Source organism: Vanessa atalanta, chromosome 4, assembly GCF_905147765.1.
Source record: "Vanessa atalanta chromosome 4, ilVanAtal1.2, whole genome shotgun sequence".
NCBI lineage: Eukaryota > Metazoa > Arthropoda > Insecta > Lepidoptera > Nymphalidae > Vanessa > Vanessa atalanta.
Genome location: NC_061874.1, coordinates 6,204,872 through 6,219,198, shown reverse-complemented (window position 1 = coordinate 6,219,198; position 14,327 = coordinate 6,204,872). Strand labels below are relative to the sequence as shown.

The window sequence follows — 14,327 nt, the reverse complement described above, 5'->3', positions numbered from 1 at the left end:
GCTTTAAAATCGCCCACACTTATGCATATGTATTTTTACAGACATCAAAATGAGTTTATGTCCCTAATCCTTAGCAATCATTCAAAAAGTCAGCGGAGTGTTATTTTTGAAACCTTTAAAGCTTTGCCGGGTTATAATGGTGTTCTGGCGAGTGTTTAAAGCAGATGAATCTTAAATGCAGATTATGGGTTCAATCCCGGCCAAGCAACACTCTGAGGTGCATGTGCTTGAATTGTTTTTAATTCATCATATGGTGAAAGAAATTGTCGTGAATAACTATAAAATCTGTCACGTGAATAACCTCTAATTCAAATTGGAGCAGCGTGGTAGATTAATCTTTTACATTAACTTGCCTTTACCCGATATCATTTAATTGCTTTTGTGGAGAAAATGCAAGTGATTCTTAAATCTAATACGTACAAATATATAAGTTGAAATATGAAATGAAATTCTCGACCAACTTTAAAACAGTATAAAGAATAAATACGAAGTGAAAAATAATAAAGCTGATCCTAACTGTGCAACAGCAAATTGAATTATGGAACTTTAATTTCATTTTTGAGCTTCTAACTAAATACATTATAGACGAAGATTAAATATCGTTGCCGTGCATTTCGTGACAACTTTTCACTTTACAATTTCATTCTGCCAACTTCGCAAAATTACATTCACTTTTAAAAATATATGCTAATAAGTGAAGACACATATTTTAAGGTTTCGAACACAAAGGTTAAAACGGCACCCTATTGCTAGGAGTCGCTGTCTATCAATCTGTTTGTCCATCGGTCATTAGGTTGTTTCTCGTGAACTTTGATAATTAGATAATTGAAATTTTCACAGATGATGTATTTCTGTTGCCACTATTACAACAAATACTAAAATCCAAAATAAAATAAATATTTAAGTGATTTTATAGAATGGTACGGAACCCTGCGTGCTGCGACTCCAACTTGTACTTGACCTATTTGTATTTTTTTAATGGGTATCAGAATAAACCACTAACCAACTTACATAAAACCTGTACCAGGAGATGCGGGACCTTTCGTAGTAGATTTTAATATATTCTACAATAATTACGCAATTGGCTGCGCATCGCGGACGCTTAAGTTTAGACGGTTGACTTGACGATACTGAATTTCACGTATTTGTAAAAATTCTGATTTATTTCGTGAAATACACGTTCTTGTATTATAATAGAATAATTACTGAGCTGTCTAAACTTTCCGATTCTCATTTTACATGTAGTCTCTTGGCTCCCGAAATGTGACATTTGGGAGAATTATTTTGTGATTACAACGAAAATGTAGAACAGGAAGTAAGAGAAGGGTTTGATATTCATATTAATTACATTCAACGTTATTCATGACTGGCGACTAATGAGACACGTCTTTATTTTTATTTTTTTGCTTCATTTATTTATTTTTAAACTGCATATTTGTTACACAAAAAATGTGACGAATATGTGTTCATTTATTTTCTTTTCGTTTGTTAGAGCTTTCATTACAATAATAATTCTTGATTAGTCTGCATGCTCTATAACTAAGCATACATAGATAAATAACAAAAACAATGGATCTTTACGTCGCTTACACAATGTCGCAACGTGCCACGATGTCATCGATATCGTAATGTGTGTTCTTGTTTTGGCCTGTATGTATTGTTAGCCCATTGCACGGTCATGTTTTGATGTAAATTATAAATAAGCGTATAATATACCCACCCTGACGAGTTAGTTAGTAGGCGAAACGGCAAATGGGCCACCTGATTATAAGTGGTCACCACCACCTATAGACATTGGCGCTGTTAGAAATATTAACCCACCCTTACTTCGCCAATGTCTACCCTACCAACCTTGGGAACTACGGTGTTATATCTTTTGTGCCTGTAGTTATACTGGCTCACACACCCTTCAAACCGAAACACAACAGTACCAAGTATTGCTGCTTAGCGGCAGAATATCTGATGAGTGTACCTACCCACACAGGTTTGCACAAAGCCCTACCACCAAGTGGCAGAATTATCTGTAATACATATACAGACGGAATTACTCCAAATCTGACCAGTAAAAGGAGCTAACAAATTCTGTGTCTATAGAAGTCTATATATAGAATATTTAAATAATATTATAGGCCTATTCGCTCCGTGGTACTTTAATTTTTTAGGTCTGATCAAAATTGTGACTTAATTAATTTTATTTATAATTATTTCCATTGGTTGGAAATAATTATAAATAAAATTAATTAATTAATTGAAGAAAAAATTAATTGGAGAGGAGAGCTGGTTAATTTTCGGGCAAAAGATCAAAATTGCCATAAATAGTAATAGGGGAAATGCTACTAATAAATTGTTGCCATTATTCGACGCGGTCATGATCTCCATATTAACAATTTATAATTGAGATTTGTATAGTATACTTATTTAATATTTATACCAATTCATGTATTTTTTAAAAGAAAATCAATATACGAAAATTTCCATGTAAATGTTAAGTATAACGATGAATGTGTATTGCTACCTAATGTTGTAATTACGATACGCCACATGGCCACTCTACTGCTACACCCGGACTTGCTGAACTAACTAAGCGAACATTAGATTTGCCTCTGAATTATACATGACTTTAGTACTCGGCTTCACAAACACGTACCATATTAACGTCTTCGTTAACTTATCTCATAATAAAATGAACATTCTTCAATTACGTCTTTTGATATTGGAAAAGAAAGATAATTACAAAGCAAACTAGATATATTTTAAAAAATTGTGAGCTTTTTGACATTCACAATCAAAAATAGTCGAAAAAATCGAGACATCATTCGTCTTTTTTTAAGCTAATTTACTAAAAAACAATTTGTTCATCCACCGATTATGAACCGATCTGATAGTACTTTTTCATTTAAAATTGTTTAATGAAAATTTTGCGCCGATAGTGAAATAAGGATAAAAAACTACTCGACCATTACCAATACTATCAATGTAGGCAACAGATTATGTGTTGCCTACATTGAAGATGTGAGGAGTTTTCTACTTCTTATACAGCTTACAACCATTTAATAATAAAATCGCTACCCTTCCCGGCTTCGCACGGCTATAATAAAGGTCTACATAAAACGTTTATGATATTGGACGACAAAAATACAAAGAAAAAATAATGCTTTTGTTTTTTAAGGCCTTCTCTGTTACTAGATGTTTCATCACACCGAACCAAAGTTTCTTCACATTCAAATGGAACGCATAGAGATAAAACATACGGACATTCAATTTCGTTTATTGACAATGAAAAATGATACTGAATATCGGCAACAACAAATCAGTTATTTTTCGGTCGGTAAAAAAGTCAAGGCAAATCTATTATGATAATATGATTATCGAATCCTAAGTGATTAGGTAAATATTTAAAACTAGCTGGTGCCGCGACTCTATTCGCGTGAATTTAAGCCTTATTAATGCCGTCTGTCGTGGCATTGTAGTTCTCAACTGGATGGATTTTTTTTGATAGATGACTTATTTGAGTGCTTTGCCATCGATAAAAAACAAATCCACAAACCATCGAACATTTTAAATTTATAATTTAGTCTTGTAATATTAAAAAGTTTTGGTGTACACGTAGTGCCGTCGGGGATTAAAGCATAGATTTTGTTACAGTGGCCGTATGCACTGAAAACTGGGCTCGCTTAAAATAAACAAAAAGTTTTTGTAATGAGAAGAAACCGGGATAAACGTAAAATTATATACGCAGTACCTATTGATATTTTTAGTATTTTATTTTCAAATGCAAAGGGATAATATAACACCACTGGAACTCTTTAGAAATGTTTTAACCTCATCAACCCTGGTTCCGTAACATCCCGATTGTAATAAAATAACAAAACGCTATATGTTACCTTACTAAGGTTACTACAGTATATCATAAAAGCGGTAGCAAACGAACAGATAAACAGACAAAAAATTTAAAAATCGTATTTATGTGATCTATTGCGTTAATAGTTGCTTATAAATATAATTTTTTTCTCAAATATCTTCCATGTAAGTACATCGATCAGCTACTATTTTATTATATGTATAGATAACAATAATCTCTTATATCATTATCCTGATAGAATATGAACTTATGGAAATGCATTAGACAGTTTTCATTAGTTTTGTAATAAAACTGAATGCTCATACCGTCAAAAAGCTTCTTCTATATATTATATCCTGCTCAAATTAGCTTGATCTTTTTGACAGACGGGCTAGTGATGAGAAACAGAAAATATAACATATATAACAGTCGATGGAACGATAGAGTTCAATTTTTTTTAAACTTATTTTTTTTTTAAAAGAGTTATACTAGCTAAAGGGACCCCAAACAAAAGGACCCCCGTTCGTAACAATAACTTAACAATTATCTTTAATAAGGATTTTTGTAATCGATATTTGTAGCAGTTACTGCCTGTTATTCGCGTCCCTACCGTCGGACCGATGTAACATTGTACAAGCGTCTATTATTTTCAGTGTTGCTATTTAAATTTTACTTTGAAGCAATAATATATAATAGAAAAAGTCTTAAAATTTTGGGCTAACGCTTAAATCTTTGGAACTTTTGTATTATATGTATTTTTTTAAATATTTTTACAATTTTAATATAATTAAATTAAGAAAATAGTATGTTCTTCATTGCAAAGTTATGTCGGTCAGAAAAATTTACATCTGTCAAAAATATCAAGCTATCTTGTACAGGATATTACAATCTAATGAAAATTCGTGAACTTCAAAATTAAAATTTTAGTAAATAATTATTATTTAGCCCAATCCAAACCCAGGTACTTCCGACTTCCATTTTATCTGAACGGCTTTAAAGATATTAATGAGTATACTTTTCAAACACTCCTTGTTTGGTTTAGACTGTCTTAGTCCGTAAAATTAGTAAACATGTGTATACATTCATGTAGTATTTGCTTAAACTAAAAATTACGTCAAACAAAATTAATGTATTTATTATTGATCTATAATAATTGCACGCTTTAAACTGTATGTATTTACCATTTCATTTCTAACTTTTTTTTACCTGTATACTGATCCTATCGCCTAAAATACGACCTTAGGTGGTTATTTACTATTAATTTTTTAAATTCCGTTGATATTTCACCATTGTAAAAAATGGCCAGCCATCCGCTTAACAGATAATGGTAATGCCGAACTGAAAAAAATGTTGCAGTTGTAGCGCCTTTCGGAAAAGGACTAAAGGACTTTTAGTACATAATTTTATTGCATAAATAGCTGCGCTTCGCAGTTTAACCCGCTTCAGATTTAGACTATTAACGTGACAAGCTAACATGCCAGGATGATTTTATGTTATTGGATATTACGTACGATAAATAAAAAAACATATTGCATCTAATCTACTCCTTAGAGGTCAGATCTGGTGCAGTTCAGTTCTCGCCCGTACTTTAAAATGTTTATAAAAAAAATTTAAAATTCTTTCAAAACGTTAATTGGGACTGGCTTATCTCGTAAAGATGAAAATCAATAAACCCCATCGTTGGTAGATTAATTAAAAAATCTTTATAGAGAAGACGGTTTATTGGGAGTAGGTAGAGTAGAAAGTTGAATCTTACGGCTCAGTATATTACGGCTCAGAATATTTATCAAATAGATTCTAGTTAATGGAATGAGTTATGAAACAATAGTGCCGTAAAGTGGCTTAGTACGAAACATACTAGTCTCATTTAATTTAAAATAAGATTCTGGAGGCGTTCTTTAACAACGCTATCAATGTTAATAAAAGTACCTATATATATATTTATTTAAACGTATTATTATCGTGTGAGGTCTAGAGACCTATCGCGAAGTATCGCTCGTGTAGGTAAATATAAAAATATATAAATAAATATCTTTGTTAAGGTAATTTATTAAAATAAATAAATTTATTCGTTTGGTTTACTGAAAATCAACACAAAAATGAATCTGTAGTAATCTCAATCAATCTGTCAATCTTGTCTGTAATAATTTAAGTCAATCAAGTCAAGTCTTGATACAATCTGCTGTATGGCATGTCCTAAATCAAAGCTTCTGAATTTTTCAATTTCTACTTTGCTAAGAACGGATTTTCAATTTGTACGTGGACGCAAAAACTTTATTAGAAGCCCGGGAAAACAATAATAGCCAACTATACAGGTTTTTTTTTAAAGATAAATTAGAACGTACGTAAGTTGTTTTTTTAGAGTATATTAGGCGGTTTTTTAGTAAATATTATGATCTTATTTAAACTTAAAAAACCTAATCTGAGGTTTGATACATTGAGAATTGGGTACTCCAATTCTCACACTCATCATCATATTCTACCACCAAACTGCAATACTTTGTATTGTTGTGTTCCAGTTTGAGTGACCCAGGATAGTTACTACATGCTCAAAGATTCTTAGTTCCCACGAATGGCGCATTAATATCAACGTATAAAAATGTTATAACTATAGAAATGCAATAGTTGACTTATTTAATAAATAAATATTTTATTTTTAAATAATTTTCATCACAAACATAATTTCGGCAACATTTATAATGTACTATTCGAATTGAGGAATTATTAACATGATTCATGAAGCAAAAAAAAACGTTTAATAACTTACGAAGTGAGGCTTGAAAAATTAAAGGCACAAAGAGAATTGGAATCGCAATCTTTTTATGACAATATCAACCAATTTAATTAGAATTTACCAATAGCTTGAAAAATAATTTAGATTTATTATTATATTTCCGTTATAAAATATTGTTGCCATTATATCTGTGAATTTTAATTCCTTTATAGACTCGCTGTATTACTTGAGTCAAATTACATCTTATTTATAAGAGCAAGGCGTATTAGTTAACTAAATATATATATTCTGTCGTAGTTATAAAGTATAAATGATGAATTTGATCAAGTTTGGTTAGAGTTGCATCAAGCTTTCATATTTATCCTTAAAAACGCTATAAAAATCTTTAAATTGCACCAAAAAACATTGGAAAAGAAAATGCCGCCTTTCAAATTTGAGCCTCTCAAACCGTCCATTAAGTAAATGACGTTACTTATGTGGCCGTGAATCTGAAAGGATTTAAAAAGCACACTTAATATGATCCAGAAATGAGGGGTTCGTAGCTTAGCGTAGTTCGTAGCTTTCCTTCGCATTGCCTAGTCCGTCTACATACGTCATCTACAAGTTATCATTCGTCTTATATTCATTCAGTGTAGTGTTTTTAGAACACTGCAAAAATAAAAACAAGCAAACTTTTTACGGCCTGCTTCATGCCATACCGCAACCCTCAATGGTATTCTTTATCTATTAGTTAAGAGTAACACTATTATTTTCCGCCAGAAACCATAAAATTAATTACATCACTAACTAACAGTTAGTAGTATATTAAAAAAAATGTACTAAAATTTATCTTTTCTTTTTTCTACAATTTGTTTTGCAGGAGATTTAAAGCTCATGCAAGAAAATCCTTGATGAATAATTCATATTACTCAATAAAATACGTATTATATTAATTAAACATTCTAGGCAGGATATATAAAAAATAATTGTACTTTACTGATTGCGCTTTTATGAGCCTTAGAATATTTAGAATATTTAGTATATTATAAAGAATATTTTGATTTAAGCGATGCAGATTGTTTTTATGGATATTGAAATAACTGTAGCGGGCGCGTTACTTATATGTTACGCTACTTTACGTTATCCTTTATTTGTTATTCACAATTTACGTCAAAGCAACATTATTATTAAAAAACTTACAAATGTATTTATGATCTAGTATATATTTTATAAAAAATTATAATTTTAGCAGCTATTTTGGTGATATCAAAATATGTTTAAAAAGTGGCGTACGATAAGATATTATACTTAGGTACGCAAGACAGCTTTGCTAGCGCTGTTCTTAATAACAGATTATATTTTCGACAAGAATAAAAAAGAACATTTAATTATTAAAAACATTTCATGAATTTCAACGATCAAGTGTTTTATTCATAATTAAATTGAACAGTTACCGGTTCTACTCAGTAGAATCCACGTACGCATAGCCTATTCCAATGAAAATAGGAAAAAAGAAAAACTAAACTTAGATTTACGTATTTCATGCAATTTGCTAACACAGCGATAATGTGCACTACTAAGAGTATATGATTAAAATATCTTCATTTATAATACAACACTATTGCACTTAACTACTTATTTCCACTTTAATTTTACTTCCAAAATTCCGATAACAGTTTCGTCAACGTTCAAAACGCATTTTTTTCGCAAATCCATAGTGAATATCATAGATTAATCAAGCTCTCGACCAATTATATCGCATCAATTTACTGTCAAATGTTGTTTATTTGGCTTTTATCCTGTTATGGTTGGAATAGAGTATACATACGTTGCAAGCAATGGTATCTAACGGCTTTGTTTATAAAAAAAACGTCAGGGGTAATACTGTCTTCTTCTTTCGAATGTCAAATTTATGTTAACAAAAAGGGAGAATTAAAAAAAATATTAAGCCCCCGCTTACTAATCAGCCAAATAACTTTTCTAAGTAAGGATGTAAGACATCATGCCCTTTGTCCCTGTAAATACTCTGGCTTGATCCCTATTCTAACCGGAACACAGCAAAGTTTTGATATTTGGCCCCAGAATAATTAATGAGTGGATCGCTGCGTAATAATCCGAGTCTATAATTCTCTTTGGTGCATAAATCACATTAAAAAGTTTATTGAGAAGATTAATTGAATTTATTCAATAATTGTGTGTGCGTATAATATTTATATTAAATCGTATATTATTCCAGAGTTTAAAGTATATGCGTGTATGTCTCTTTTAATTTTCTTTGTTTTAAGTACGTTTCTGAACATCTATTTCAAGAGCAGACATTAGTAAGTCAAAGAGTAGAAATAGAGGGTATTTTATGAAGAAGTTCGAAGCACTGTTAATTAAAAACGCTGCACTTACATAATGGCAGACGCAGTCTTGGAGTTTCATATAGAACAATTATTAATTAAAAATAAAGGTTTCCACGTGAACGATAACATTGAATATTAGCTCGTTAATTACTCATATCAAGATTATAGAAGGGCCTAAATCAAAAAAATCTTGATATAAATAATTTTCAAAATATTTTAAATGTTTAATAAAATTCACCTGCTTGGGCACTTCAAGGCTGCTCTGCGTCTTCATGTCCTGGGGAGTCGGTGTACGGGAACGCTTGAAGGTGGTTCGCAGTCGCTGCATGGCGGGCGGGGCGGGCTGCAGCGCCGCTCATCTCGCGGGCCCGCCCCGCCGCCCGCTCCGCGCGCCACTCTCAACACCGCTGTTTCATACCAAAAATCATTTAAAATTATTGTATAAAACATAAGTTATTATTTATCTAGCTCTAAAAGTTTCTAATATATATATGTATATTGTTAACTAGCTCCAAGTACTATACTAACAAATATAATGTACAGTTTCATACCTGGAACCATTAACTTTTAAACAAAAACGAGCGAATGGATCTCTAAAAATATTTATAAAAACTAAATTAATCACTGCCACGATAGTCAAATTGAATTCTCGTACGCTCAACTATAAAAAAATGTAAAACTCCAAGCGTTAATATTTTTGTTTCCTTTTCGCTATAAAGCTGTAAAATATTTCAGGCATACAATAATAACATGATGAATGTGAAACTAAAAGCTGTATAAGTCACGCATGTTGCAGGGACAATCAACGTAAAATATTCATAACTTTTCCTACCCTGAGCTACTTACTTCAACAAGTCACCTGAATATGGAAAAGATAAAAAATGTACGAATATTTACCGGAATTTTTCACGACTGCGACAAATCGAGGCAATTTTCATTTAGTCTACAAGCTTTTGCTGCGAAGAGAAATGATTGATCGATTTTTCAACTTTAGTTATAAAAGTTAAATTGTCTGCAACAAGTATTACGTCAATGGGCGAAAGTAATTTTAAAATACAGCTAGGATACGTATACTTTATAAATACGAAACAACGAAATAATATTTTTATATAATATTTACATGAGTGTAAATAGAAGATATATTTGTTGTATGTTTCTATATTATAATAGGTAGGCGGATTGTTAAATGGGACGCCTGATGGTAAACTACACCGACTGTAGGCATTAGCACTGCAAGAAGTACTAACCACCTACAAAGACCTGGCCTGCACAAAGCTATCACAAATAATTAATTGACATAATGTGCTCGTAACCGATGATGGCGGACATTTTAAACAGAATCTAACTAAATGCTTTTCATAGACGCAATCTGACTTGGCCAAAAAGAGGTAAAACCAGCGGCTTTTTGTGCTTTTCAAGGACCACTTCACAACTGTGGGCTGCTACTTGAATATTATTTTTTTATTATTTTTAGAAAGATTATACAAAATAAATTCTAGCATTAAAATTCTTAATTATATACATACTCATATAATATTTTAGTCGATGGTCTGCTCAATTGACGCCTGGAAAAATTTCACTGTTTTAGCGATCAAATCGCCTGTTGCATCCAATGCAATGTTATAAATTACTCAATTTATTCATACATATTTTATTTTTCTTAATTTGAAGGCAAGAAATAATAAATATAAAAATAAATTTATTTTTTTAATAACGCACCTTATAATATTATCGAAAACAATACTAAAATTTTCAAAAGTTTTTATAATAAAAATGCCTATAAAAATAACTAAAGGCATTTTCATCTTTCCGTTGAGTGTAAACAAAATAGATAAATATTGTATATCGATTAAATCGCTTATAATAAATAGCTCCGATATTATTGTTTAAGCCGACTCATAAAAGGGGATTAATTAACACAACATAAATTTTATGTCTGAGCCGTAACTAAAGTGTTATTTATAGTTAATAAGGTAGAACGCTAAAAGTATAATTTAATATGACTCTCATTAAAACCAAGCAAGGTTAAAGGTGATTATTTAATATACGTTAAGTTAAAACTAACTTAACCTACGATAAAATATTAAATAAGATATTAAATTTTTTATAATACTATACATATAGTTAAACTTGTATAATTAGTTTTAGAAATATTATTAATAACGATGCACTACACTTGATTTAAAAACATTTATAATATTGTGTGTTGTAGATATAATAATTTCCTTTATATTATTGTTTGATAATACGTAGCAAATTATTAAATAATAATCGACTTGTACAGCCCCGGGCGTGACTGAGAGCAAACCATGTACAGCTTATAACTTCGTTGCTGCTTCGTATAAAAATTTAAAATAAAGCATATATATAGTCATAAAAAGCTTACTTTACCACAGAAATACACGAGGATTTCCTAGATTCTCGATCGACCCGTATCATTTACGTCGACGACTTTGTCATTCAGGCTTTTAATAAATATGTTGCTTATATAAATAATGAAATCATAATATTATTTTAGGCGAGTAAATTAATAGTTGCTTTTGAATCGTTATTTTACAGAATGGATGTAAAAGTATTACTGATTCGAAATGTAGGTTACACGAAGAAGAACCAGCAAGAAACTTAATAGATAATTTTCTCAAATGAAATGAAGTCACATATATAATTCCTATTTTATTTCCTGTATGAAAATCAACAAATACTAACTGCAGGCGTTTTAGTAATCTATATTTTAATGTATTCTGAACGTAATATGTATTTAAATTTAATAATTAACAATGTTCAAATTATCTTTAGAATTATATCATAGAAAAGAAACAACTTACCACAGGTAGGATATATTTACTTTATGAAGTTTAAAACTTGCTGCTGTAAGTTAACCTTCACTTCTTGTATTTATACCATAACATAGCTTCTCTTTAATATTAAAAATATACATATCTATCGGAGCCTGCATCTTTACCCGCGCGTAATTTATAAAACTTTACCTATAGTACACAAGCCGACACCCCTATTTCACCTCCTCGAGGCGTGCATTAAGCTATGTACTTCCACGACACTCAAACTATTTCCATAACAAATTTCATCTAAATCGGTTCACCAGCTTAATCGTGAAGAGGTAACGTATTCGTATATTAGTAGGTATAAGTATTAAATATAAATTAGACATTTTAAACGTCTGTAGTATATGCTGCCGTAAGAAATAATATTATGTACATACTATGAAAATAACCAAAATTCAAACTAATCGTGCAGTATCAATATCACTTGGTCTAACTTTTCTAACCGTGTAAGCTGAGCTGAGTCTTCTTGTTAGGCAAATTATATTTTTTGTAAAATTAAATTCTTTTTAAATTTTTGACTCTTTTAAGTTTTCATAATTTTAATTGTTGTTCATTACTTTTAATTGTAACATAATATTTTGATATAAATACAAGCTAATCTCTTACAAATATACGTAAAAAAATGTTCATAAATAATAAATATCTCACGTTTTATATTTACAATCGCATTTTTAAGAAAGGGGAGTATAATATTGTCACCGTACTTGTGTCGCAATCTCAGTCGGAAACCACTTGATAACATAACATAACATAAGCAGCCCGTAAATGTCCCACTGCTGGGATAAAGGCCTCCTCTCCCTTTGAGGAGAAGGTTTGGAGCATATTCCACCACGCTGCTCCAATGCGGGTTGGCGGAATACACATGTGGCTGAATTTCGTTGAAATTAGACACATGCAGGTTTCCTCACGATGTTTTCCTTCACCGCCGAGCACGAGATGAATTATTATACAAATTAAGCACATGAAATTTCAGTGGTGCCTGCCTGGGTTTGAACCCGAAATCATCGGTTAAGATGCACGCGTTCTAACCACTGGGCCATCTCGGCTTTCACTTGATATTTTTACAATATTCATGTTTATTTTATGAATAATATTTTTGATCACACTTCTTTCAAATAATTCTATTCCTGAAATATTTTATCACATTTCAGGTTTTATTTTTTAATTTATGAACAAGGGACTACTCTACTACTACTCTAGAACAAGGGATTTCATAGAATGGTTTAAGGAATCGTTATTACTTCTTATAGCGTCAAATCTCTACGGGCGATATTGGCCACTTATCATCAGATGTCCGATATCAGATGATGTGCTCCGCCAACCCATTACATAAAAAAGAACAATCATAAATATAGAACGATTGAATACATTTACATAACCTAGATAAATAAACAGATCTAACATCCTAACATACGATAATGTTTTTATAAAAGAAAAGAGGTGAATGAATAGGGCGGAATAGTTAGTCGCAAATTAATGTGGTCCGATAAATTATTTTACTGTCTGCAAATCACGATTGAGCCTAAACAAACGTATTATTATTATAACGTGTTGGATATTCATATTAATTATAATAAGCATCGCGTGCTACTGCTAATGTTGTATGGAAAATTCCATTTTATGCATGACCTGACGTAATTAAGAACCGTAACTCACCAGCCCTCATTAACTACCTGTAGGTATTAGGTAGCAGGTAGCTTTTTTTGAATAAATAATGAAATCGTAAATACTTACGAAATGAAATTATTGCGACAACAGTCACCAATCAAATTTTCCGAAATGTTTATCGCACTTATAACCAAGATGGCATAATTTTAATGTTGATCATTGAAAAAACAAGCACGTAATTCACGATAACTCTTCGAAAATATAAAGCAATTCCCGTTTATTTATAATACTTTTTAATAAATCATGTCATATATCAATCAAACCTACTCAGTACGGTTAAAGGAATATTAACTTTGATTTTTCGATATTACAAATTTGCAATTATGTATGTATGCAATGCATAAGCCATAGAGCGTAGAATAAATTTAAAAATATGTGTTGCTCCAATTCACCACAACATTATTTACATCGTAAAAATCCATATGAATTTAAACATTGTAATTGATTAAACATTCTATTGTTTAAAATTAGATTTTTTTTCTGACAAATTATTAATGTCAGAAATAGACAAATCGGTGTTCAATACACTTGCTCCACAACGATTTTTAGCAGTGTACTTAAAGTGCATAAACCTACGCTCTACGAATATTTTATTTAAAGCTATCTGTAAGGAGATAAAAGGTGATAAAATGTTTCTCTTTGACACAAAGCTAAATCTTCTTTTTAGTCCGTATTGAATAATAATATACATTTAAGGATCTGACCTGTTACTTTGACTGTGACTAAACACGTTTGCTTCCCATACGGAAAATACGACTTTACTTTTGTTTTACTGACTGGAATTAATTTCCTCGCGTAAGGGGACCCAATTCTAATATAAAACTTTTGCACACATCTCCCTCGGGGCCTGAACAATTAAATAAAATCTTTGCTAACATTTTGTCATAATGTATAAGATTAAGAATACGCTTGCT

General features: G+C 31.0%; 1 protein-coding gene across 4 annotated transcripts in view; it reads right to left on the bottom strand.

Annotated features, from left to right (window-relative positions):
* Nucleotides 1–14,327, bottom strand: part of LOC125077562 (eye-specific diacylglycerol kinase) — a 167,391-nt gene that overhangs the window by 94,958 nt on the left and 58,106 nt on the right. For all 4 annotated transcript variants that reach the window (XM_047689502.1, XM_047689503.1, XM_047689505.1 and 1 more), the window contains exon 2: nucleotides 9,141–9,309. In XM_047689502.1, the coding sequence (XP_047545458.1) occupies nucleotides 9,141–9,230 (90 nt within the window). In that variant the 5' untranslated portion in view covers nucleotides 9,231–9,309. The remainder of the gene's footprint in view (nucleotides 1–9,140; nucleotides 9,310–14,327) is intronic.